Source organism: Canis aureus, chromosome 11 (genome assembly GCF_053574225.1).
Source record: "Canis aureus isolate CA01 chromosome 11, VMU_Caureus_v.1.0, whole genome shotgun sequence".
NCBI lineage: Eukaryota > Metazoa > Chordata > Mammalia > Carnivora > Canidae > Canis > Canis aureus.
This window is the reverse complement of record NC_135621.1, coordinates 36,068,798-36,096,506: the sequence shown is the minus strand read 5'-3', so window position 1 is coordinate 36,096,506 and position 27,709 is coordinate 36,068,798. Positions and strand designations below refer to the sequence as shown.

At 34.0% G+C, this 27,709-nt stretch overlaps 1 protein-coding gene across 1 annotated transcript in view; it reads left to right on the top strand.

Moving 5' to 3' along the window:
• The window catches only part of WASHC4 (WASH complex subunit 4), a 53,925-nt gene extending 26,910 nt beyond the window's left edge, over positions 1-27,015 (top strand). Inside the window, exons 16-33 of the mRNA XM_077914789.1 lie at positions 2,052-2,159; positions 2,879-3,025; positions 3,148-3,227; positions 4,385-4,490; positions 5,061-5,177; positions 7,107-7,275; positions 7,803-7,957; positions 9,439-9,513; positions 9,785-9,889; positions 12,015-12,149; positions 14,032-14,140; positions 16,240-16,306; positions 16,717-16,803; positions 19,795-19,942; positions 21,598-21,694; positions 22,208-22,404; positions 22,688-22,784; positions 24,739-27,015. Coding sequence (XP_077770915.1) covers positions 2,052-2,159; positions 2,879-3,025; positions 3,148-3,227; positions 4,385-4,490; positions 5,061-5,177; positions 7,107-7,275; positions 7,803-7,957; positions 9,439-9,513; positions 9,785-9,889; positions 12,015-12,149; positions 14,032-14,140; positions 16,240-16,306; positions 16,717-16,803; positions 19,795-19,942; positions 21,598-21,694; positions 22,208-22,404; positions 22,688-22,784; positions 24,739-24,806 — 2,067 coding nt within the window. The 3' untranslated portion in view covers positions 24,807-27,015. The remainder of the gene's footprint in view (positions 1-2,051; positions 2,160-2,878; positions 3,026-3,147; positions 3,228-4,384; positions 4,491-5,060; positions 5,178-7,106; positions 7,276-7,802; positions 7,958-9,438; positions 9,514-9,784; positions 9,890-12,014; positions 12,150-14,031; positions 14,141-16,239; positions 16,307-16,716; positions 16,804-19,794; positions 19,943-21,597; positions 21,695-22,207; positions 22,405-22,687; positions 22,785-24,738) is intronic.
• The last annotated feature ends 694 nt before the right edge of the window (positions 27,016-27,709 follow it).

Genomic DNA, 27,709 nt, shown 5'->3' with positions numbered 1-27,709 from the left:
CAGTAATTCCACTACCAGGTATTTGCCCAAAGAAAATGAAAACACTAACTCGAAAAGATATTTACACCCCTTATGTTTATTGTAGCATTATTTACAAGAGCCAAGGTATAGAAACAACCTAAGTGTCCATCAGTAGATAAACAGGTAAAGAAGATGTGGTATATATGTCATAGATTACACAGCTGTAAAAAAAAAGGGTGAGATTGTGCCATTGGAGACAACATGCATGAACTTAAAGGGCATTATGCTAAGTGAAATAAGATAGATGGAAAGATAAATACTGTATAATTCCACTCATAAGTGGAGTCTAAACAACAACAAATGAATAAACGAAAATCAGAATCAGATCTATAAGTATAGGAAACAAACTGATGATTGCCAGCTGTGGGGTCGGGGCATGGAGGGTAGGATAAAATGGGTGCAGGGGAGAAGGCGATACAGGCTTCCAGTTATGGAATGAGTAAGTCAAAGGAATAAAAGGCAAATCATAAAGAATACAGGCAGTGATAATGAAATAGAAATGTAATGGGATAGTTGGTAGCTACACTTACGGTGAACATAGCATAATGTATAAACTTGTCAAATCTCTAGGTTGTATGCCTGAAACTAACATTGTGTATCAACTTAAGGAAAAAAAAGACATTATTTGTCCATTTGATAGTGTTCAAATGCCCATGAGGCTGGTCAACATGAGGCTAATTATTTTGTAATTTAGAGAAAATACTGTGACCTTGTGATTTAATACTTCTGGAAATATAAAGCTCCTTAGGATGCTCTCTTTAAAAAAAAAAAAAACCCCTTGTAGGCGGGAGAACTCCACTTAACCTTTTGTAAAAATTGAAAATATGCTAGCAAATTTCTGCTAATGCCTTTAGATTGCTTCGGAAATAAATTTTTGGAGATTTTTAGCATTTTTTTCCTTTAAGATATGTTATTATATTTTTTTGTGAACTATAAGTACAGAAATGTATGTATATGTATGTATATGCATATGTATTTAATAAACATTTTTTTAAAAAGACTAGACACTTAAAAACCCATCCCATTTAAGAAATACTATTTTCACAAACCCCCTACTGTCCCTTTGTGATTACTCTTATCCCACTCCCTCAGAGGAAACCACTGTCCTGAATTTTATGCTTCCCATTCTGTTGTTTTTCATTTTAGTTTACCAGATATGGGTGAATCTGTAAGCCATTCGTTCTTGAAGTTTATATTAATGAAGTGATACTTCTTGTATTTTTGACTTACCTTTTTTTCAAACTCAGGATTTTATATTTGAACATGTTGCGATGAGTAGCTGTCCTTCATTCATTTTCATGGCTATGTAGCTTTCCTGTGGATGGACCTTTGGGTGGTTTCCAGTTGTTGCTATTATAAACAGTGTTGCTATTCTTGCATATGTTTCTTGGTGTAATTGTGCAGGAGTTTTTCTGAGGTGTTATGGGTCTATTGGAGGACTGCTGGTTGTGTGTGATGTCCATGTTTAGCTTTTCAAGAGGATGCCACATTGTTTCCTATAGTTGTTCTATGTCAGTTTAGATACCTCCCCAGTGGACTAGACTTCCTGTGGTTACCTAACTGGCCAACGTTGGTATTATCTGGCTTTTTTTTGGGTGGGAGGTAAATTATTTTATTTGTGGTATTTACTTCACTGATTGTTGACAGTAATGTCTTTTTCAAGTGTTTTATTAACTGTGTTTTTTCTTTTGTGAAAAGTCAGTTCTTTTGTTCAGTTTTCTGTTAAATTATTTTAAAAATATTTAAATTATCTTTAAAAAAATTTCATTCATTCATTCTGAGTACTTAAACCCTCGTGTGTGGCAGGTATTTTCTCATGCTTCAGCTTGCCTTTTTATTTTTTTAATAGTGGCTTTTGATGAACAGAAATTCTTAAATTTTAATGTAGTCAAGTTTACAATCTTACCCTATCTGATGGTGATTTTGGATCTCATTTACAAATTCGTTACCTAACCCAAGGTCTTAAAGATATTCTATAATTTGCCTAAAAGTTTTAAGCTGATTTTCACATTACTTGTGGTTCTTTTTAGGCAATAGAGCATATGTTTTACAGAAGAAGCATGGTTGTGGCTGATTCGGTTTCACATATAACACAGCACCTTCAACATCAGGCTCTTAATTCTATTTCTGTGGCCAAGGTATGCAGTTTATTGTATATTCAGCATAATTATTTTTTGTTTGCTCTTCTGTTGTTTTAGATACTTACGCTGTTCCTTCAAACATAATAATTCTTGGCTCTTCTGTGGTATTTTATGATTGTTATTTAGAACAATCAGGGTTATCTTAACTCTGAACTTGCAGCATGCACTCCTCTATTAAAAAGTGACATTGCATATAATTTTAAAATATTCCTCTTTCTTTGGGATGCCTGGGTGGCTCAGCGGTTGAGCATCTGCCTTCGGTTCAGGGCATGATCCCAGGATCCGGGGTCAAGTCCCACATTGGGCTCCCTGCGAGGAACCTGCTTCTCCCTCTGCCTATGTCTCTGCCTTTCTCTCTCTTGGTCTCTCATGAATAAATAAATAAATCTTTAAAAAAATTCCTCTTTTTTTAAAGAAATAATTCCCTTATTAAAAAATACGGAAATTTTAGAATGGGGCCTATACTGCTCTCTTGAATTGCCTCTCAAAAAGCCTACTATGGAAATTTAAAAATATGCTTAATACATTTGCTGTCTCTAACAGCATTAAATGACAATGTTAAGTGTAAAGCACATAACAGAAGAAGCTGAACAGGGAAAGTGTTTGTCTAAAATTGCATCTTGGAAAAGATTACCCCAAAGTTTTTCTTCTGAGTCTTTGTTACTGCTTCAGAAATAAATCTGTTATTTCTTGTTTTCTCTCCTTTTATCTTTTAGAAAAGAGTAATTTCTGACAAAAAATATAGTGAACAGCGTCTTGATGTGCTCTCTGCTTTAGTTTTGGCTGAAAACACTCTAAATGGACCAAGCACAAGGCAACGGAGACTTATTGTTTCTTTGGCACTAAGTGTTGGCACACAAATGGTAAGTGTATTGCTACTATGGAGGGAAAATGAGATCTGAGATTTCACAATTCTCTTGTTACTGACCCAAGAAGCCTGTCCTTACTTTGCAACTTCTCTGTCATTTTTTCTCCTTCCTGAAAGAAAACATTTAAAGATGAAGAACTCTTTCCACTCCAAGTAGTCATGAAAAAGCTGGATCTTATCACTGAGCTTAGAGAAAGGTAAGTAGGGATATGTAATGATACTTCAAAGATAAGGCTGATAGAAACATCAGTTTTCTGTTTAGCATGCAAAAGAAGAAGAAATATAACTTAGAGAGACCATTAGTTCCTCCTTGTCACTCCTCCTCTAGCATGACCAAAATGAGCTAGTGACGAGGGAGCATATTTCTTCAGCTTCACTCCTACAGTAAGGAGGTGGCTTTTGGAAGCACTCTTGTGAGAATCTGTCATGCCAGCCCTGATGCACAGTGATTGCTGTGATCCTCCACTAGCCTTGTGGGCTTTTAAAATTGCTGTTTTATAACAAGGTTTCATCAATCTATAAGAGACTTCGAGTTTCGTGTCACATGTCACATTCTGTAATTTTATTTTGACATATGAATTGGAAGTCACTAAAATGAATTCTTTTTTGGAAGTGTTGTGACTTTATTATTTTCCTTTTATTTAGGAAGCAGTATGTTTCTTGAAGGGAAAATGAGTCTTCTGAGTTTTGATTCTCAGGTGAATTAAGGTTATAGTATAGTTTTATGTTTAATGTTTAAAACTTAATGTTTTAACTTCTATAAAACTTACTATTTTTGTTCTGAGAAGCTGAGACTTTTGTAGTTAGTAGCACTTAACTTTCTATCTTTGGAAGAAATAGCCGCCTTCATTACAAGATATTTAATGATCATTTTGTTGTCCCAAAATGGCATGAAATAGTCACTTGGCAAAGATTATAGACAGGTTAAGTGTAACTGGGTTTTTGTTTTTTGTTTTGTTTTGTTCACAATTTTTTAAAAAGGTTCTGCTTTTCCACCTTGAGACGGGTAAAATGGCATGTGTGTTGCAAGTGTTGTAAGTTCAGTCATATCAAATAATATTGAAAAGTTTAAACTATTTATAAGTTATGTGTATTTTTCAAGTATGCTTTAGAATTAAAGCATCTGTGCAGAATTCCGACTATTAGATATTGGAGTGTTTTGTTATCCTTGTTCAATCTGAAAAATATTATTTTGTGGCTTTCTCTGTACTAATATTGGGTTAAGTGATACAGGGAATACGGAAGTAAGATTGAGCTCTTACCATTATGGTAAGATGATGGTCCTTTCATTATTTTGGGGGCAGGGAGGAGGTACTTCAATTTTGCTACCACTAATTACTACTTTATATTGTAGAGTCCAAACACAGTGTGACTGTTGTTTTTTATACTGGCATCGAGCTGTCTTCCCAATTTATTTAGATGACGTATATGAACATGCTGTTGATGCAGCCAGATTACATGTAAGTGAAGAATAATGTAAAAAATAGTCCATCATTTTTAGTTATTGTACAAACCATTCTAATTAGTCTTAAATACAATCATTTGACTTAATCATTTTAAAATTTACTGCTAATGTTTTTACAATGCTACTATGTTTAATAGGCATTTAACCTGTAGTTAAATTTGATATTAATTTTAATCTATTTAACTTTTTTACTCATATTCCTAATCATTCTCATTTCACTTGATTTTAGTTTATGTCACAATAGTTTGGCGTTTACTTGTCAGCAAGGTATATATTATTCAGGTCTTTATGTTTCTTTATGGAAGTAAGTATTTGAATGCTCAAGACAAGAAAGGATAAGTGAATGTCAATTTTTTTTTTTTTTAACGTATTCACTTTAGAGAGTAAAATCTGGCTCATCTTGTTTAGGAAAGTAAGACAGTTATGTGAAAAAAAAAACCCTTCAGATTGAGATTTTGTCTTTAAAGATAAACTTTTGTGATACTTCTTTTTTTCCCCCTTGTGATATTTCTTAATTAGAGCTCTGGTTTTTCTAAATTCATGAACATTCTAATTTTCCTCTTAGTACATGTTCAGTGCTTTACGAGACTGTGTACCTGCCATGATGCATGCAAGGCATTTAGAGTCCTATGAAATACTTCTGGATTGCTATGACAAAGAAATTATGGAAATTTTAAACGAGGTAACATCATATTCGGGATTGCATTCCAAATACATGTTTTAAGTTTTTCAGTGTTTGGGAAAACCTGGATTGAAGCAGGCTTTCATTTACACATATATTCATTTTTTATATAAGTAATAATATAAATTATTTATAAATCACTGTCTAGAACAAAGGATCTCTTTTTAGTTATAGTATCACTATTTTGCTAAATTGGTCTGTAATTTCTAATTTTCTTTTTTAATATTTTTTTAAATTTGAGAGCACACACAGGTAGGGGGATGGAGAGTGACAAGCAAACTTTTAGTGTGGAGCCTCACTGGAGCCAAAATCAAGAGTGGATGCTCAACTGAGCTGCCAGGGGCCCCCAATTCCTAATTTTTATATAAAAATTCAGACAAGAATTTGGGAAATTTTTTTCACTTTAGTAAATAGTAGACTTGAATTTAAAATTCTGTTTATTAGAAGAATAAAAATGCAAAATTGGTTTGAATATTGAGTGCTACTAGTGGGGTAATGCAGTTATTGCAACTTAACTACCAATATTTTATTGAGTTATTTGCAGAGCTACTGACTAAAATTTACTGTTCATTTAAATTTCCTAAATTTAAAAGATTTACTTGTGTTACAAATAATTCAAATGCAGTGTAGTATATGCCTTCTTATTTTAATGGAATGCGTATTATAAACACTGATACCTTTAAATTTTCATCTAGCAATATTATATGGAAGGAGAGATTAAAAACAAGTAAACTTCACAATGTAAACCATATTCAGGTTTGACAAATTGAAAAATTTTGTATAATTTCTTGTATTAACTATTCTTATTTAAAAATAACATACATGTAATTAGAACATGTGTAATTAGAACTTCATGATAGACCAGAAAAGATCAATTTTATTTTACAGTGAATTTTATGATTTTTTAAAAAATGATTATTATAAGGAAGTGAAGCTTGTAATAACCTTTAAGATTTTATTTTTTTATTTGATAACAGAGGGAGCAGCAGAGGGAAAGGGAAAGAGAGGATCCCAAGCAGACTTCCTGCTGAGCATGGAGCCCACAGTGGCACTCCATCCAATGACCTTGAGATCACTACCCAAGCTGAAATCAAGAGTCAAACGCCCAACTGACTGAGCTATCCAGGCACCCATATAAGGAAGCTTTTTAAAAATGTCTTCTGGTAGTTTTCAGGGCATTTCCTTTTTTGTTACTGGTTTCCATAAATATTATATTGCATATTCATATTCCTTTTAATTAAGTCATCAGACATTAGCTTTTGAAGTTCTTCTCAAGGGTTTAAGTATTATTGAAAATAGAAACTTAGAATTTATTTACCTGCTCCCTGGTCAAAAAATCATTTGTTTAAAGTGGAGAACAGGGGTGCCTGCCTGGCTCAGTCAGTAAAGTGTGTAACTTGATCTTGGGGCTTTGGGTTCAAGCCCCACATTTGGAGTAGAGATTACTGAAAATCTTTATTACTTTTTTTAATGATTTTATTATTTATTTGACAGAGATAGCATGAGCACAAGCAGGGAGAGTGGCAGAGGGAGAGGGAAAAGCAGACTCCCTGCTGAGCAGGGAGCCCAATGCAGGGCTGGATACCAGGATCCTGGGATCATGACCTGACCCAAAGGCAGACACTTAACCGACTGAGCCACCCAGGTGCCCCACTTAAAAATCTTCAAAAAAATAAAATAAAATGAAGGACAAAGTAATTTTCACTTTGTCAATAAAAGTAGTATTTTACCATAGCTTATTTAGACTCTTTAACCAGATTGACAGATTTTTTTCATCATTGCACTGATTATAAAGCTAATGGTCAAAGCATAGATGCCTTAGTGGAATAATGCAATTAGAGTATCATTTTATTTTTTGTTTTTTTTGTTTTGTTTTGTTTTGTTTTTTGAGTATCATTTTGAAAAATTAAAGTATTCTTTTGTAAATAGCATTTACTGGACAAATTATGCAAGGAAATAGAGAAGGATCTGCGACTTTCTGTGCACACTCATTTAAAGCTGGATGACCGAAACCCTTTCAAAGTTGGCATGAAAGACCTGGCCCTTTTTTTCTCTTTGAATCCAATTCGATTTTTCAATCGTTTTATTGACATTCGAGGTGAGTGTTCTGCTTTCCTTCTTAAAATCATACTCTATGTCTGTTTGCCCTTAACTATTAAAAAACAAAACTCTGAGGATATTTTTGTTACTCATTTATTCTTTAATTCCTTTTTGTTTTTATTTTCTTCTAGTGCTTTATTTATTCATTCATTCATTCATTTATTCATTTATTTATTTATTTTTAGTACCTTATTTTATTTTATTTTTTATTTTTTATTTTTTTTTAATTTTTATTTATTTATGATAGTCACACACAGAGAGAGAGAGGCAGAGACATAGGCAGAGGGAGAAGCAGGCTCCATGCACTGGGAGCCCGACGTGGGATTCGATCCCGGATCTCCAGGATCGCGCCCTGAGCCAAAGGCAGGCGCTAAACCACTGCGCCACCCAGGGATCCCTTAGTACCTTATTTTAAAGGAAGAAATTTAATGTTCAAAGACAAGTTGTTTCCATAAGTTTCATTTCTCTTCCTTTTCTACTTTTTCATGAATCAAAACATTTTTTATTTTTTGTTTTTTTTGGTAGCTTATGTAACTCACTACCTAGACAAGACCTTCTACAATTTAACAACAGTAGCTCTTCATGATTGGGCCACTTACAGTGAAATGAGAAATTTAGCTACCCAGCGTTATGGATTGGTTATGACAGAAGCTCATCTTCCTAGTCAGACTTTGGAACAGGTACAGTATAAAGTGTTTCTCGTGTAGTGTATTTGTAGCATAATAGTGTTTCTCTGAGTAGTCTATTTTTTTTTTTTACTTTATTTAGCATATGTTTACATCTCAAGAAAATATTTGCTATAAAAATGATATGCTTGACAAGAATAGAAAATTAGATGGTGCTAATTTTCTTCATGAGTAATTTACCATAAGCTTTCTGTTTATAGTTTGCCTTTTGTTGAACATCTGAAATCTGCATAGATTTAGATGTAGTGTTTCAGAAACATTGGTCTAGTGAGGTGACTTGTGCAGAATTGTAAAAAGTTTAATCAAGATCATAGCTAAAGATTTTAAACCTAGATATATAACCTTTAATGTTTTAGGAAGAAATAGTTAAATGTATATATTATAAATATATTCTTAAAATGATAACTGCCTGGAAGCATTTAATTTTGCTAATTCAGTGAGCTAATTTACAATTGGCAGTATCTCGAGTGCAAAAGTTTATGTTTTCAGTTAATTTACATGTATTTTTTTTCTAAGAAAACCCAGAAATATTATCAAGAAACATTTATTCAGTCCTGAAATTTAAGGATCACAATTTTTCTTCCATCCTACTGCATTTCCAAGATCAGTTTGTATATCCTTTCATTCATTTGTACATTTAGTATTTACTGAAAAGATGCTAGGCACTGAACTATATTTTGGGATATAAAAATAAACAATTTTAGCTCATGTCCTTATAACCTAGTGGGAGAAAAAGTGAGTAAACAGATTTTTAGGTCTAAACATGAGAAAAACGATAATAAAAACTTCAGTGGGTACTGTGATACTTCTTTGAGCCCCAGTTAGAAGAGCTATGGGACAATTTATATGATGCTGTGAGGCATTAGAATAATAACTGAAGAATGAAGGATTCTTAATAGGTAACCTGTACATTAAAAGTGGTTTAGTGTAATTAAAAGAAGCATAAGGATTCAAAATCAGACTTTGTAGAAATCCCTGGCTTCTGCCTCTTCCTAGCTGTTTGACCTTGGAGAACTCCCTTAGCTTCATTTTCCTCAGCTGTGGAATTACAGAAGACTAATACCTCATTTTTTTGAGAATTACATATAAAGAACCTTGCCCAGTGCCTGATGCATTTTATAAATATCACCACATCTCCTGACTGCCTTTTAGAATCTGGCCATTAGTTTATTTAATAAAACATATATAGACGATCTTTGGAAACACAGATACAATCAAGAATGGTGGGGAAATGATTGGGTAACGAATCTCTGAAATTTTAAACATAACTGTTCATGTTTTTACAAAAGGGATGAGATAATAAGCAGCCAGGTTTCCCTAAGGACATAGTCCTGATTGTAGCAGTTAGAGGGCTCCTTAGCCCTTGGTCTTACCTTTTGTATAGCTGTTTCTTTAATTTAAAAATCTTGTTCGCAAGTCACTATATCGGTATAAGTCTGTTCAATAATAATAGAACTGTGCGGGCTCTTTTGTAGGGACTGGATGTTTTGGAAATTATGAGAAATATTCATATATTTGTGTCTCGATACCTCTATAATCTCAACAATCAGGTGAGTGGGTTTTAGAATTTTTTCTAAATGTGGGTGGATGTATATTAGGAAGGCTGAGGGGCAAAGAATTGATTCTCATTGGTGAAAACTACTGAAATAAGCAGAAAATAATTGTTTAGAGATCATGTTTTTTTGCTTTGATTATATTATCTTCTTGAATGACTTTCCAATTAAATTATCTTTAATGAGATAGATTGTAAAAATTTTTTGTATAACTGACCAGTGGCTTGCTATGGATTGTGTTATTTAGCCTAAGTTTGTTTCATTACAGATTTTTATTGAACGAACAAGCAATAACAAACATTTGAACACTATTAATATTCGACATATTGCTAATTCAATTCGAACACATGGCACAGGAATCATGAATACAACAGTAAGAACCCTTTTTGGGGGGTTGAGTTGGTAATAGACTCCTGTTTAAGTTGGTAGTTTGGCAAATATTCTCATAGAATATTTTGGTAAACACATACTACGCTTGTTTATATTATACTTGAATTTCCATTCTTCTGGTTGGTGTAATTAAAATGTTTGGAGGGCGCCTGGCTGGCTTAGTTGGTAGAGCATGCAACTCTGGATCTTGGGGTTGTAAGTTTGAGCCCCACATTGGCTGTAGAGCTTTTTTAAAAATAAAATCTTAAGAAAAAAATGGCACTAAAATTGTGTTCAGAAATGATGGAAGCTCTGTGATACAAAAGGCATATTTGAATATCTTACCATCTCAGGATCATCATTTTGAACACTATTGGAAATTTGAGCACATTGGCTAAATACATGTATCTGGGGTGGATTGTCTGATATTCTTGGAGAGTTGCTTTTGCAAACAAATCATCAATAGCAGTTTATTTAACATCAGTCTTGGGGGGAGCTTACTGATTATTTGATATCCATAAAAGTAGAAATTTACTAAAAATATTTTGAATCTTAGAAGTGGGCAATAACTTGAGGGAATCACTTGAATTTGTATGGTATTTTTTCTTCTGCAGACAAGAGAAGTCTTTGAATTTACCTGGTTTTCAGGGTACACTTAATTTCTCCTTGAGGAAAGAAGAATATGAATGCTTAAATAGTAAAATATGATTAAACATGTTTGAAAGTAAGGGAATAGGGAGGAGTATGTAACTGGAAATTACATGGGGACCATTTTAATATTCAGTGGGGGAGCCATTATAGTATTTGAGCTAATAAGAGATGTGATTGGAGTTCTATTTTAGTGATTACCAATATAGAAATGAGACAGAGTTTATAACTTAAAATAAGGAGTCATTCATGTAGAGGTCATATCTGAACTTTTCAGGATAAAAATAAACTCTTCTTTAAACTCATCTGTCAGATACTCATTCATGTAATAAATAAAATTATGTGTATATTTTACATGTCTGAGCCACTGTGCTTGCTACTGTGGTGAGAAAAATGGTTCCAGCTCTCATGGTGTTTTTTACTCTAGCAAGGGATATGTAGTCCTTAATCAGTTGATCACAGTAATGAATGTACATTCCCAGTGTCTGGTGATGACAAAGTGAGTATAGAAGAGACCAGATCAGAGACTGGCAGTTACCCATTATTAAGAGCGGGAAGGATAAAGAAGAGACTATTTCTACTAAGATGACTACTAGTAAGGAGATCAAGAAAAAGCAGCACTTAAGCCACAAGAAGAGTTAAGAGAAAGCACCCATTTCTAAAACTGGGTAAATGAAGACTGTTAAAAATGGCATCTGTTTGCCAAACACAGTAGTTCTTGAGGCTGGAAGAGATAAAAATTAGTACAGGCTTCCATCTAGGTCAGAAGTAATCTTATGTTATTATGGCTTTACTCTCAGCTCAAATCCAACTTTTTCAGGGTTTTCTGAATCTAGGTCAGGGCCTTTTCTTCATTCTTAAAGCACTGGCACTTCTCATTGTATGAATTATTATGGTTGAGATTTAATAATTTATTTAAAATATTTGTGTTTAAAATGTCTGTTGCTCCTGCTAGAATATAGACTTCATGATGACAAGCATCATGTCTAGTGTGAGAGCAGATAGATTGTGCCTTGCACATAAAAGGTGCTCAAAATATTCCTGGGTAAATAATTAAAGGTCTTCCTTCAGGAAAGTTCAAAGAGCACTGTGTTTGTTACTTTATTATCATTCTAGACATGTAGATTTGTAATAAGAAGTCTTATAGAGGGAGGAACAGAAACTTTTGATTGTGGTTTATGACTCAAAATCTAGAGTGTTGAATCTGGTTTTTGGATTCTAAGAATAACTCTTTGTTCTATTAGAATAATCTCCTCTTTTATGTAGTTAAAATATTTAAGGGAAGCTTATAGAAAGTTCTGTAAACTTGGGCAATAAAAAAACTTCATCTATTTTATTTCCAGTGTGAATTAGACTTTGTAAATTATTAGACTTTATGAAAACTCATATAAATTAGAGTTTATTGATAACTGTTCTTCAGCCACATTGATTTGAGATTTTTATATTAACTTTGTCCAATTTTTTGTATTTTAATTTTATAGGTTAATTTCACCTACCAGTTTTTGAAAAAGAAGTTCTATATATTCAGCCAATTTATGTATGATGAACATATCAAATCTAGATTGATTAAAGATATTCGTTTTTTCAGGGAAGTCAAGGACCAAAATGATCATAAGGTATTTTTACATATTCTTTTTAAGATATGTTGATTCCACTGTTGAGTACATAGCAGATGTTTATGCTTAAGTTCATTATGAGGCTTGGTAGTAAAGTTTTAGTTTTATTATGTTTCACAATAATATCTCCTGGATCTGACCTCCAAGTTTCTTTATTTCCCCTTACAGTTTCTTTGCATTTTCTGTAGTCTAAAGGGTAAGGATTAGTGTAGCAAGATGTTACTTTTCTTTATTTATTTTAAATAACACAGAAGCAAAACATGCTTACTTTGAAAAATTTAAGCAATAAAGACTGCATAAACTAAATGATCTCCCTTATTTCTCTTCCTCCCAATTCCATTCTCTGTAGGCAGTTACTGTTAATGTCATGTGATGCTTCTAGATGTTTGTGTGATAAACATCTATTTGTACCTACATGTACTGCTTTATTCCTAAGAAAAATGATGTAATACTACTACACAGATTATTTTACAGTATGCTTATCACAGGTCTCGACACATAGATCTGCCTCATTCTTTTTAATAGTTGATAGTAAGGATGTATACCATAGCTTATTTAACCTTCTCCAACTGACAGACATTTAGGTTTTCTGATTTTTTAGTGTTATGAACAGTGCTGCAGGTAATATCCTTACACATTTATCTCTGTGTATTTGCAAACTATTAAAATTCTGAAAGGGGAATTGCTTGAAGAGAAATTTCTAGGGTACAGAATATGAATATTTAAAATTCTGATACATGTTGCTATGCACTCTAAAAATACTGCACCAATTGCTACTCCCACCCATAATTTATAAAAATGCTATTTTCCCTTCACCCTCTGGGCTGAGTTTTCTAATAATAAAGAGAAATGTAAGTGGTACTAGTATAGAGTCATTAGCCATGCAGATGGAGAACCAACAACATGCTTAGATGGCTTTTATATTTGATTTGCCACATTTGTGGCAAATGTTTACCCTTAAACATTACCTAATTGCAACCCCCTAGTAAACTAGTTGGTAGTTTTAATACAGCAGTAAAATACTACTTTCTAGTAAAATAACTAATAAAATTACAGATTACAGTTACCAGTAGAGAATTTTATTAACTGTCTCACTTTTACTGGAACAAATTACTAGTATATAGAGAGATAATCCTTCTATTATTTGTAAGAATTGTTTCCATTGTTATTAATATAAAATGAGTAATTTCCTAACTTTTAATTGGCTAAGAGTTGAAAAATAATTTTTTATTGGTGATGGCAAAAAGAAATTTTTACTCAGCTAATGTGTATTATTTGGGAAGGAGTGTGTTTATATATTTATATAATATAATACCTATTCAGCCCACAGGAACATGGTTGGGCATCTGAAGAAATGTTTCTAAGAAGAATTGGTTTCTTTTATCTATCTAATAGAGTAGTTCGATGTTGGGAAATGAATAATGGTGGTGGAAAACTTAAATTTGGTGGCTTTAATAGTTATTTTCCTTAGGGGACGCCTGGATGGCTCAGCGGTTGAGCGTCTGCCTTTGGCTTGGGGCGTGATCCCGGAATTCTGGGATCAAGTCCCACATCGGGCTTCCTACATGGAGCCTGTTTCTCCCTCTGCCTGTATCTCTGCGCCTGCCTCTCTCTCTCTCTCTCATGAATACATAAATAAAATCTTTAAAAAAATTATTTCCCTTAGGTAGTGGCAAAAAGAAATTTAATTTATATTGACTGTGAACATTGGTAGTTTTTGTACTACAAATTTTTTGCTATTAGGTTTGAGTGATTTTTTTTTTTTTTAAACAATGGAAATACAAAATTAGAAAGGCAAGTGGTATTAGCATGGTTGATTTGTAGGCATTTTATGCTTTAGGGGTCTTTATTATTAAAGATAGTCTTTAAATTATCTCCTTAGTATCCTTTTGAAAGAGCAGAAAAATTTAATCGAGGCATCAGAAAACTTGGAATTACCCCAGAGGGACAAAGCTACCTTGATCAGTTCAGGCAACTCATCAGCCAGATTGGTAAGTTATTATAAAAGAGTTGGGGAATAAAATACAAATTCCGAGAATCCTTCTCTTTAAATAGCTCATGCAAATCAACAACTTAATATGTAAGTACCTGAGATCAATTTTATTCCACTAGAGTAATGTTCTTACCAAAAGTTTTTAAAGTATGATTAGATTGCTGGTGCAGAAATAATTGATGGACAATATGTATCAAATAAAACCTCTTCAATTAAATTAAAAATACATTTAACTCATCTCAGATATCCTCATGATAGTCAGCTGGGAACTATTTATTAGGTACTTACCCTGTTCATGGTAGTTTTGGACTTTAAAAACTGGTTCCCTGAAGTTACAGCCTAAGTGCAAAGGTATAAAATAATTTATGTGAAAAGTTAATAATATAAGTAAGTTATATTACTTACAAATAAGTTTAATTACAGTTTTCTCTTGAACAACATGTATTTGAATTGTTAAAGTCCACTTATATGCAATTTTTTGGATGAATATAGTACAGTACTGTAAATGTGTTTTCTCTTATGATTTTCTGAGTAAGTTTCTTTTCTCTAGCTTACTTTATCGTAAGAATATAGTACATAATACACATAACATTTAAAAAAGTGTTAATTGACTATGTTATTGGTTAAGGCTTCTGGTTAATAATAGGCTATTAGTAGTTAAGTTTTGGGGGATGCAGATTTTCACCTAAGCGGGGTCGGGGAGTGGTTCGGTGCCCCAACTCCTGTGTTGTTCAAGGGTCAACTGTATTATTGAATTCCTACTATGTGCCAGGACATATTGGCTCTAGGGATGGAGCAGTGAGAACAGAAGCCTTGTCTTGGATCTTGCATGTCAGTTGGGAGAAACACAAAGATACAGAATATGTCAGTGTTAAGTGCTGGCTAAGGAGATGTAATACTTCTGGACAGTGCTATTCGGTGATGTTTAGAGAAAGTTCTAAGGTGACATTTGAGCAGGGGCCTAGATAACATCAGGGAATAAACCATGTGCATATTCAGGGCAAGAGCATACCAGAGAGAGGTCAAAAATAAGTGCCAGAGTCCTAAGTCTTTAGCATTTTAGGGAAGTAGTCGGGGCCAGAATGGAGGAGTTAGTAAAGTCCTGAGTGGTAGGGCAGGATATAGAAAGCAGCAAGGGGCAAGATCACACAGGGCTTTGTTGACTATGTAAGAGATTTGGATTTTATTGAGATAGAAAGCCATTGTAGAGTTTTCAGAAAAGGAAGGATATGTTCCAACTTGGTTTGGAAAGAACCACCAGCACTGCTGCTATGTAGGTAAAAGATTGGGAAGCATAATGCTGAAGGTGGAAGGAGGGAAATCAGGAGGTGTTTGCATATTGCAGAAGTATAGGCAGGAGATGTGGTGATTTGGAATAGGGTCATAGCTATGAATGTGAAAAGTGGTGGGATTCTGGCTACATTTTGAAGGTAGAGCCATTATGATTTGCCCATTGATTAGATATGAAGTATAAAAGAAAGGAGTCAGGGATGACTTCAAGACATTTTGCCTGAACAGTCGGAAGGATGGAAATGTCAGTTTCTGAGATAGGAAATTATAATAGGGTGAAGATCTTGAGTTTGACTTGAACATATTAAATTAAAAATTCTTCTTAGTTATGTAGGTATCGGCATTGGATTAAACAAACCTAGAGTAGTCCAGGCTGGAGATGTAATTTGGAGGCATCAAATAAAGATTTCTCGACATCACTTCCAGTTGCATGTGTGGGGGTGAGAGAGAGGAAAAGAGAGAGGTGGGCATTCAATGTGAGAATGAGGAAATTATTGACAAAGTAATTTTAAAATGTTTTCTAAAAATATAGTCAGCATTTAATGAATTTGTTTATCAAATGTCAGTCACATTTACTTTTTGAATATTTAATATAGCTGTGTTTAAGTATATATATTTCTATTGTAGGCACACAAATACGTAAGTTTTACTTTCATGGAGCAAGAGCTAAAGTAAAACAGAAAAGAATGCTTTGGTACTTCGGAGTGGTGAACCTTGTAATTGACTGCTATATATGACTATATTCCTGATTGTTAAGAGTTTAGAGTTATTTGTATAAATATCTGATTTATGTGTATCATTTTTCAGGTAATGCTATGGGCTATATACGAATGATAAGATCTGGTGGCCTTCACTGTAGCAGCAATGCCATTAGGTATGGGTGTAAACATCATTTTTACCTGGCTTATGTCATTTAAAAATTTTATGTCATTTAAATTTATCTTTATTATAGATGATATTGTAGAGATTTTTTTTCTTATTAATATACTTTGAGTAAAATATGGAAGAAAACCATTAATTCTACTGGTTAAATTTTTTACTTTAATTTTAAGACTACAGTAGATCTTTGAGAATTTTTCTCTTAAAGTTATAGTTAACACTACAGATTGTGAATAGTTCTAAAGATAACATTACCTATACATACATTATATTGATAATATAACTGAAATACAGAGTTCTTTCCAAATATTGAGTTGAAAATATAGAATCTCACAATACCACTTTCGTATCTCTATAGATAGTTGTGCATATTTAACTTAATAAAATTATTTCCCAAATTCTTAGATTTGTGCCTGATCTTGAAGATATTGTGAATTTTGAAGAACTAGTAAAAGAAGAAGGTCTTGCAGAAGAAACATTAAAAGCAGCAAGGTAATCTAATTTTGGAATAATCTAAATTTAAACATTTTAAAGGGAAGATGAGAGGGTAATATATAAACATTTTTGTGTTTTTATTATACAAGTTATGGTCTCATTTTGTGAGATACAATTTTTTAAGACTATAATATTCTGAGATTTTTTCCAACTTCTAAAAAGGGATCTTCTAGAACATGATATAATGTAGTAGCCCGTAGCCACTATGGCTGTTGAGCACCTGAAATGTGAATAGTCCAAATTGAAATGTATTGAAGTATAAAGTTATAATTAATTTTGAAGATTTAATCTTAAAAAATGCCAAGTATCTCAATAAAATTCATTTCACCTATTTAACTTTTTAAAAATATTTGTTTCCTAATAGAGTTCTAGAACACCAGTCCTTCATTTCATATAATCTAGAGTAGCATTGTCTAGTACAGTAACCATTACTACATACAGCTGTTGAACCCTTGAATAGGGCTAATGGGATGAACTGAAGTTAAGATTTTATTTCATTTAAATTTAGATAGCTCATGGCTATCTTATTGGACATTGCAGATGTACAGACTTGAGTAAGTGGTGAATTTTGAACACAACTTACAACTTGAGGGAGGCATGTAGAATTGTTATTTAGAAAACTCCCAAGTTTTATTATTAAGATTATAGCAGTGTTTTGACTCAGGCATGAAGGGGCACCCCTGGACAAATTGGAGACAGTTTGAATCTCAAAAAGAATAATGGTAAGGGCGCCTGGGTGGCTTAGTCGGTTGAGCATCCAACTCTTGATTTTGGCTCAGGTCATGATCTCAGGGTTGTGGGATCCAGTCCCTGTTGGGCTCTGAGCTCAGGAGGGAGTCTGCTTGGGATTCTGTATCTCCTTCTCAACCTCTACCCTTCCCCCTACTTGTGCGCTTAAGTGCTCTTTTTCTCTCAAAAGATTAATTAATAAAATAAAGGTAGAAATTGATTATAATGCATTGAATAAAAAAAGAAACCATGAGCCCTAGTGATAAGAAAAGTTGAGCAGAGGGCAAGTTCCTTTTTTACAGAAGAATGTCAGCTAATAGATATAGAAGGGACTGGCAGATAAAGGGAGAAATCCCTGTTTTGCAACCACCATTCTATTGCTTAAAATCAGACAAAAATCATCAGTAAAACAGTTTTGGAGAACAGAATATTCATTCACTGTCAGAAGATTATCCCACAAATTTCTTAATAAGCACAAAGGGGAAAACTGTCTTTAGAGATTGACATTCTACCTTAACCAGGTGATCAGACATAGGATCCCCAGTTAACAGGACGCACTGACATGATGGGGCCTCCTGCTGCGCTGTAATGGCAGTACCTGGGTTGTGGGTGTTTTTGTTTTTGTTTAAGATTTTATTTATTTATTTATTCATGGGGGGGGGATGCAGAAACACACAGGTAGAGGGAGAAGCAGGCTCCATCCAGGGAGCCCGAAGTGGGACTCGATCCCGGGTCTCCAGGATCACGCCCTGGGCTGAAGGCAGCGCTAAACTGCTGAGCCACCCGGGCTGCCCCTGGGTTGTATTCTTGCCAGAAAGGTTTACTCTGAATTTATTATGAGGAAACCATCAGAGACATTCAGAGTGTGGGGCATTGTATGAAATACCTGGCCTAGACGCTTAAAAAATGTCACTTGTCATAAAGGACAAAAAAGGCAAGGAGCCTCTTCTACATTAGGAAACTAAAGAGACCTGACAACCAAATGCAGTGGGTAATCCTTAATCATATCTTAGATGGGAGTGGGGAGGACATTTGGAGGATAATTGGGAAAATTGGAGCATGTGTGCATTAGATAATACTGTAGTTTATTTTGGGATGTAATATATTGTGGCTTTGTAAGAAAATGTCTTGATTCTTAACATTCATATTAAAGCATTTGTGGGCTAAGTGATATGAGATCTGCCAACTTGAAATGTTTTGGGAAAAAGAAAAACATGGAGGATGTTAAATGGTGAATCTAGGTGAAGGGTAAATAGGTGTCTAGTACACTATATTTTAACATTTTATTAGGCTATTTTAAAAGGCTGTATACTAGCCTTTTCAGTAGGCTTAAAGTTTTTTTAAATAAAAAAAGTGAAAAGGGGATCCCTAGGTGGCTCAGCGGTTTTGGCGCCTGTCTTTGGCCCAGGGCGCCATCCTGGAGTCCTGCAATCAAGTCCCGTGTCGGGCTCCCGGCATGGAGTCTGCTTCTCCCTCTGCCTGTGTGTCTCTGCCTCTCTCTCTCTCTCTCTCTCTCATGAATAAATAAATAAATCTTTTTAAAAAAAAGTGAAAAATGTGTATGTGTATTTATGGGAATAAGGCCCCAAAACAAGATTTGATTTGAAATAATTTCTTAGCCTAGTTTTTTTAGGCTAAGAATTATAGAAGCCATGTATGGTTAATAATACATTTAAAGTCCTGGGCCACAAGGACTAAATGATTAGTTTGTGGCTTGTATGTCAAAGAACAAAATCAGAACTGTTGTCTTTTATTAACTGATGTCATTCATTTAAAAGTAGATAACTTGGGCAGCCCAGGTGGCTCAGTGGTTTAGCGCCTGCCTTCAGCCTAGGGTGTGATCCCAGCCCAGGATCGAGTCTCACATCAGGTTCCCTGCATGGAGCCTGCCTCCCTCTGCCTATGTCTCTGCCTCTCTCTGTGTGTCTCTCATGAATAAATAAAATCTTTAAAAAATAAATAAAGTGATGAGAGATGGATTTAAAAAGCCATACCTTCTTGGGCTCCTGGTTGGCTCAGTCAGTCTGACACTTGATTTCGGCTCAGGTCATGAACTTGGCATCGTGAGATCCAGCCTCATGTCAGGTTCCATGCTTGGCATGGGGCCTGCTTAAGATTCTCTCTCTCCTTCTGTCCTTCCTCCTATCTCCCACCCCCTCCTCACACACACTGTCTCTGTGTCTCTTTAAAATTAATTAATTTTAAAAGCTATTCCTTCTTCTGAGAAAGGAATCAGGTAAATAACGTTTTGTATTTTAGGCATTTGGATTCAGTCCTCAGTGATCATACACGAAATTCTGCCGAAGGCACAGAGTATTTCAAAATGCTTGTAGATGTTTTTGCTCCAGAATTTCGAAGGCCAAAGAATATACATCTTCGAAATTTCTATATCATTGTTCCCCCTCTGGTGAGTATTTTTAGTTTCCAAAGTGAATTTTTTAAAAAAAGTTAGTAAATTGATCTAGTTCCTTTATAGAAGGAAATGCACATAGACTCTGTTCTTTCTGGTTGTAGGTAAAATCTAAGTGTGATCTCAGTGAATGTGGCTAGGAATTTTACTTAACTAACTATGCAGAGTAAAACTTACTTATAGTTGATACGGATTTTTATTTGTTAGTAACTACTAGAAAAATCCTTGTGTTATTTAAATTGAGTGTACTCCATTATATATATATATATACCACATATAATCTTTGGGCTGATTATACTATATAATCATTTTAAGTGATTAATGTAGACTAACTTTTAACTGTTACAATATGAAGTATTTTCTAACACATCTCTTAAAAGTATTACTGTTTATAAGGACAACTTCTCTCTATTCAGTAGTAAATACTAACATCTAGACTAAATTTTAAGTGTTTTCTCATAATATATGTTGTGTGTACTGCTCAGATTAGAGAGGCACATACTAGCAGTAAGAGTTATGGTTCCCTACAGACTTCTATAATAAAACTTCTTTTTTAAAATTTGTAAATGGGTAACTTATTACAATTTTTTTTGTGTATTTTTTTTTTATTGGAGTTCATTTGCCAACATATTAACACCCGGTGCTCATCTGTCAAGTGCCCTCCTCAGTGCCTGTCATCCAGTAAATACTACAGTTGTAGCTTTTGATTACATCTAATTTTGATAAGAGTAATAAATTTTCATAAATATGCCTGACTTGTTAACACATATCTTCTTACATATTACTACCATTATTATCCCTTGAAAGTAGCGGGTAGTCTGTGGACAGCTTTTTTCTTTGAAATGTTCTTTTCTCCTGTTTTGTAGTATGTTTATTTTTAATGATATATCCTAATTATATTGTTAATGCTTTATCATAATTATATGTTCTGTGGTATAGCAAAAATGCCCATATTCACCTACTAAACATTATCTTTTCATCCTAAAACAGTGTCAAACTGGAAGCAAATCTTAGTTATACTTTGATAACAGTATAGTTAGCTGAGGGTGACTCATCATGTTTCTTTAATTTGAAGCACAGTATACTGAAGCCATAGTAAACAGGAAATTGTGAGTTTAAGGAAAAGTGGGTTTTTTGCAGGGCAGCTGTCAGAATTCAGTTAGTGATGGGAGGATGAAAATCACTACAGAGAAGTATAGGGCACCATCCTTGTGCTTGAGTTTATCATCCAATTCCAGAAAAAAGACAAACATAAATGAGCTATCTAAAAAAAGGTAAGTAACAGTTGGTAGAGATTTCACAAATCTGTGATTAATTGCCAAGTGAGTTTTACAGGCAAAAAAGTGAAATTTGGTATTTTGTTTCCAGTATAGGTTATTATAGTAGTTTTCACAGTGTATCACAGTTATTTTTAAATAGGTCTCTCTTTACCCCCTTTAGAGCTGTGCTATCCATATATAGCCACAAGTGGCTACTTAAATATAATTAAAATGCTATAAAATAAAAAAAATCTAGTTCTTCTGTTTTGCTGGCCATGATTCAAGTGCTCAGTGGCTATATGTGGCTAGTGGCTTACTGTATTGGATAGTGCAGCTGTACAGAGTTTCTGTCATTGCTGAGAGTTGTTTTTCTAAGATCTTTTATCTTTTTAGACCCTCAACTTTGTAGAACATTCCATTAGCTGCAAGGAGAAATTGAATAAAAAAAATAAAATTGGAGCTGCTTTCACTGATGATGGGTTTGCCATGGGTAAGCTTAATGCAATTGTTTTTCCAATAATTTTAAGTTCATTTATTATCATGGATTTTTAGAAACATTTGCTTAACAGGTTTGTGTGCTCTTTGTAGATTTGTATTTCCTGAGCAGTAGTTATTCTTTATTTTGTACTTGGGCCATTTGATTACTAGTACTGTTTACCATCATTTTATAACTGTCATTCATGCCCCCTTGGTATTGCTAATCACTTGGTCTCAGAGCTAATATTTAGATTTTGTTGTGGTTTTAGAGTTTTAGCATCTTGTGTTGAGTTTCCATGTAGCTTCCTCAGTTGCTGGCTACTTAAGCAGTGGAAGTTTTTTCCTAACCTTCCATCCATGTTCTCTCTGATTTTCGTAGCCCTGTCATTTCTTTCTTTCTTGATTGGCTCATTTTTAGTTCTCTGTATACTTTCACATCTTCTTCTTCTTCTTTTTTTTTTTTTAAAGAGTAGAATACAGCTTCTGTACTCTTTGTAATTAGGTTTGATTTTGCTAATGACTGCAGGTGTGGCTTACATTTTGAAGCTTTTGGATCAGTACCAGGAATTTGACTCACTTCACTGGTTCCAGTCTGTTAGAGAGAAGTACCTGAAGGAGATAAGAGCAGTTGCTAAGCAACAGAATGTGCAGTCAGCTAGTCAAGATGAAAAACTACTACAGACCATGAATCTCACTCAGAAGCGCCTGGATGTCTGTCTACAGGTAGAGAAGAGTAATAGTCAAATCTGCTTGATTTCTGAAAAAACTAATCCTACAGAAGCCCCCTTTTAAATAAGTGAGATGAATAGTGGTAGTAAGTATATTTTTAAAGGAATGGCATTTGGAAGCCATTTGATTCAGATATTAAAAATAGATGGGTTACTTAGTTCAGTTTTTATATTTATGATTTCCATTAAAGCTTTTAGAAATAATAGATATGTAATAATTTTAGTATTTTGCTATAAATATTTTCAGCTTTTATTTTAAATTTTTTTTATTTACTTAGGAATTTGAGTTGCTCTATTTCTCACTGAGCAGTGCAAGAATTTTCTTCAGAGCAGACAAGACTGCAGCTGAAGAAAACCAAGAAAAGAAAGAGAAAGGTCAGTGAGTGGCTTAAATTTGGAAAGACCAATACATCTTTAATAGTAGCCACTATTGCCCCATTTTATCCAGTCAGAATTCCAGCTTCCTTTTCATTTTGGAAAATAATTTAGACCTAGAAATGACTTCTTTTAAAAAAAAGTCCAGCCTATTGGGTGGATCATTTGTGAAACTAAAAAATTTACGTAGTTTTTACATTTCATTCTGGGGTAACTTTTTATTCAGTTTCATCTTTTCTTAATGTAAATAAAATTTAACAAGTTTAGTTTTTCTTTCACCCTTTAATTTGTGTCCAACAAGAAGGAACAGATTAGGAGGAATGCTAAGTGTTTCCTGAAGGCAGAGCTGCTCATGACTAGACACAGACCGAATGAGATGGGGCAGGTGCCTGAGGAGGTGTAAAACATCGGGGCTTGCTCCCTGGAGTGTCGTGGTCAGCGGCTGCCTGTCTTCCGCCGCAGCCAGAATCAGAGCACGCTGTACCCCTGATAACTGGTCACCAGATCCATGAGCTTGACTCATTATGGAAAGGATTCTGTTGTATTATTTGTAGGATGGTGTAAATTGCTTATTTCATACGTAAGGACTCACATGCTACATTTCTCTCAGACTTAAATTTAGGAACAGTTGTCTTCCCTGAAGAATGGATGTTTCCTCTTTTCTGTTGTAGAAATTATGTAACTTAAGTTTTCCTCTTTGCTCGGAAGCTCAAAACTGGGTAGAGCAACAGAGTTGGGTTTTCATGTTTTGCCCTTTATCCTGTTTCCTTATTTGTGTTTTACAAATCAAGGCATAAAACATTTCATAAAATAATTTTATTTATCTTATTTTGTTAAATTTTAAAATATATATATTTTTTACACTGAATAGAGTGGATTCTTTTGGGTAGACCACTTACATCAATTACCTATTCCCTGATAATGTTGCATAAATTAAATATTATGTTAATAATTAGCTTATACACACATTTTTGGAATCCAGACAAATAATTACATGCTTGAAAGTGATTTCAGGCTGTTGTTACCTGGAAGATACTCCATATTTATTACATGAAAATGTGTATAAATTCTGTTTGGGTTCTTTTCCAAGACTAAGATAAACGGGAATAATTTGAGTGAGGTTGATTTAAATTATGAGGAAAGTCAGTTGATTGGGTTCTGCTCCACCATTTCCTGCCAGAAGCTTCTCTCCCACTGAGCCTGCTAGGAAGACTCTGCAGGTGGACTGGATATTTACTTTAAGACATAAAGCATTAAGACAAAACAGATCTTTCTGTGTCACTGGGACTCCTTGCTTTGGACTGTTCTTAAAGAACTGTCTGTGATTCTGGTTGACGCATATCACCCACATGGCTGGGTTATTCTGGTTTAGGACTCTGTCTTAGCTGAGGTCGCTCAGACACGTAGTCAGAGTTGCAGGAATCAGGAGGTAGCTTTCCTTTGCTCCTGAAATATGTGCATGTGACATTTTGCACGATAAAACAGGAATTTGTTTTATCACAATTATAATAAAAAGTTGCTTTAAAAATGAATTATAAACACAAATGGAAAGTTATTTATTCTGGACAATTTTATATGTGAATTTGCAGTAATGTTTCTGTCAGTAATACTAATGCACTGTAATAGTGATTCGTTGGCCTGGCTGGGGAACCAGCCGAGGGGCAACACTGCTTCAAATGTGCCAGTGAAACTCCACCCAGAAGCACTTCTGATCTCTCACAATCCTACACCTCTCATAAGTACAGTAAGTACCAGTCAGAACATTACGTTTTTTGTATTTAACTTAGGTTTCTAAAAAATTAAGGTAAATATACTCGATAAACTTTAGAGAACTATTTGGTAGATGCACATTTTCTTAATTTGAAATTTAACAATGCATTCCTAGTTTTCATTTAGTGCACTTTTTAAAAATGAACATAAATCTGTCCATTGTTATTTTTATCCATGGTTCCAGAAGAGACAAAAGCAAGCAATGGAGACCTGTCCGACAGCACTGTGTCTGCAGATCCTGTTGTCAAATGATATTGATGGTATGCATTGCTCCTATGAGATCATCAGAATTGTGTCAGTACTGTTGCCAGTGAAATGATGTTAATGAGGTAATGATGAGTATTCCCTGGGCCGCATTTCTGGTAATAGGTCGATGTTGCAACTCTTTAAAGCAGTGCTCTAAAGTTAAGTCTGTTTTTCTTCTAAAGGCTGTATCTACTTTTCAGAGTTTGAGAATGAGGTTTTAAATTGGATTTTTGCCTGGACTTCAGGCTAGGAGATGTGCCTGTGGAGAGTTATTTGATGTGAAGTTATAGAAGGGCCAATCCAAATTCCTAAACTGCCGCCTCAGATCTCTTGTAATCTACATGAGGGTTTATAATTTGTATTTGCATAGGTCTTTGATCCATATTTGTCTAATTGGAAATTCAGTGCATATACTATGTACAGCCAGCAAATACATGTTTAAACAAAATGCATTAAGCCTGAAATTTATGAAGCATACATATCAATATTCTTATGACAGGAATATTTAAAGATGGTTTTGATAATAGAGGTGAGACATAAGTATGTTACGTACCGTTCATGTACAGTGTAGAACTGATTCATTGTTAATTTCATGTGACTCACAAGAGCTGTCAGTGTCTTTGAGAAGACATTTTATATAACTAGTTTACATTGCTTTGAGAACATGTAACCTCCAACAACTGCTTTAAATTTAAGATTTACTTAATACTCAAGATGAAAGAAAATTCAGAGAAAGCCATAGAGTCCTGCTTGAAGCTTCACTTTTGGTTGAAGACACTATGTATGATATCAGAGAAAATTATATGGATTTTTATTTCTACATCCAAACTCAGGTTTCTTCTACATTAGGTTGAATTGAAATCTTGGTGATGGTTTGGGCAGACTTTTTCTTTAAACCAAGTATAATCTAAGACATCAGATTAATAAGCACTGTGCAGGCTTTTTAAAAATTACCACTGTGACAATAAAGTTATAATAAATTAAATCATTTACTGATTTAAAAATACAGTAAGATTTTGAGTAAATTTAGTTCCTGGCAGGCTACTAGCTTTATTTTTGTAAAGATTACATCAGTTAATAATTAAATGGTTAATCATGGCCTATAAGCTTTTAATATAATACAGTTATACTTTTACAATGAAAACAAATTTTAAAACTGTACACATAATACTAATAACATCATTTGGGAAATACTTGATTTCTCCATTGCACTTGCCTATTAAGCATTTCTTTGGGTATATCATGCAGGGCGTCCTAATGGTGTTTGATTTTTCAGCTTTTGGAGTAGGTATGCATTTGCCCTATCTGTATTCATTGGTTACTGGCAGGGTAACTGTCCCAGCCCAAGATAAACACTTTCACTGTTCCAAGTCAGAAGAAACAGAATAGGTAGGAAATGGTTTTTGTTTTTTACTTAAACATGACTTACAGAATTATGTACAATGGATGGATTAAAGGCATTTAATATTTGTAATTCATACTAACTGTAGAAATGGCCCTAAAGCATGCTGCATAATTAGTAATTTATATTTTCATTATTATGTTTTTATTAATGATCTTGCTTTGATTGTATCAAACTCATCACCATTTCATAGCAACAATATTGTTTTGTTTTTTTTCTCTGACTTCCCTAAAATAATCCCGTTCACTATGGATACAAACTGTAATTGGAAGAGAAACCAATGTCTGTTCGTTATCCACACGTATCAGTTGTTACCGATTTTATGAATACTATATAGAGTTCATATGCTGACTCCATGGATATGTACAACTGAGAAGAAAGGAATAGATTGTTATTCTGCCATTAGTTCAAAATAATGTCACTGCAGTCTGGGTAAGTTACAGATATTTGAAATAAAATCTCTGAAAATGATTAAGCATACTTAAATGCTATTAAAGTGCAGAGCAATAGGGCTTAAGTGTTTCACACTTAATACACATTTAGATGATTTTCTTTGCTCTAACATATTGTTAAATATTGTTTTCAGACACTGTAATTTAAAATTAGTGTGAGCATTTGTTGTAAATTCACAAAAACTCAGTAATGTTCAAGTTCTCAGGAAGTAAGGACTAACCATTATCTTTGTCTGTTCTAATTAAGTTTTATAAAGGATGGCAAGTTTGTTACCTCACTTGAGTGGGACTTCCCTCTCCCGATTCTAAGAAAATATAATATGCATAATAAAACCTTAATAAATATAATTTCAAAAATTTACTTCCTTCCCCTAATGTTTATGTTCAAAATTGAATGTCTTAAACCAGTACTTCTTAACATTAACCTTTTTGGAGTCCCCTTTAATAAATACAGGGAATCAATACTTGCACGTGTATATGTAAAAATTTCAAGTATAAAATTGGTATTGGCACCGCTCCATGTATCCCAAGTGAAGAACTTTTACTTTCCTTTGTACATTTTTGGTCTTTTTATTCCTTGTTACTTTCAAATAAAAAGAACCCACATGAATGTTTAATTTTAAATCCTAATCCTGGGAAGGGATCCTTGGTTTACAGTGTTTAATGTTGGAGATAACTAGTGCCATTTGCAAACAGTTGAACTGAAACAGTAATAATAACTGAGAGCCTTTTAAATATTACACTGGAGACAGGAGACAGTGTTGGTCAACTTACATGCAGTTTTCAAAAATATCGTATGATAAATGTGTATTCTCTTATGATTTTAATAGCTCTAGTTTATTGTAAGAATATAGAATATAGTTCAATGATATATACAGCATGTGTTCATTATAAGGCTTCCAGTCAATGGTAGGCTCTTAGTTAAGTTTCTGGGGAGTCAGAAGTTACATGCAGATATTTGATTGCATGAAGGGGTTGGTGCCCCTCACCTCCATGGTGTTCAAGGATCAGCTGTCCTACACTGGAGAAATTGTTCTTGGTAAAGTCTGATGGCT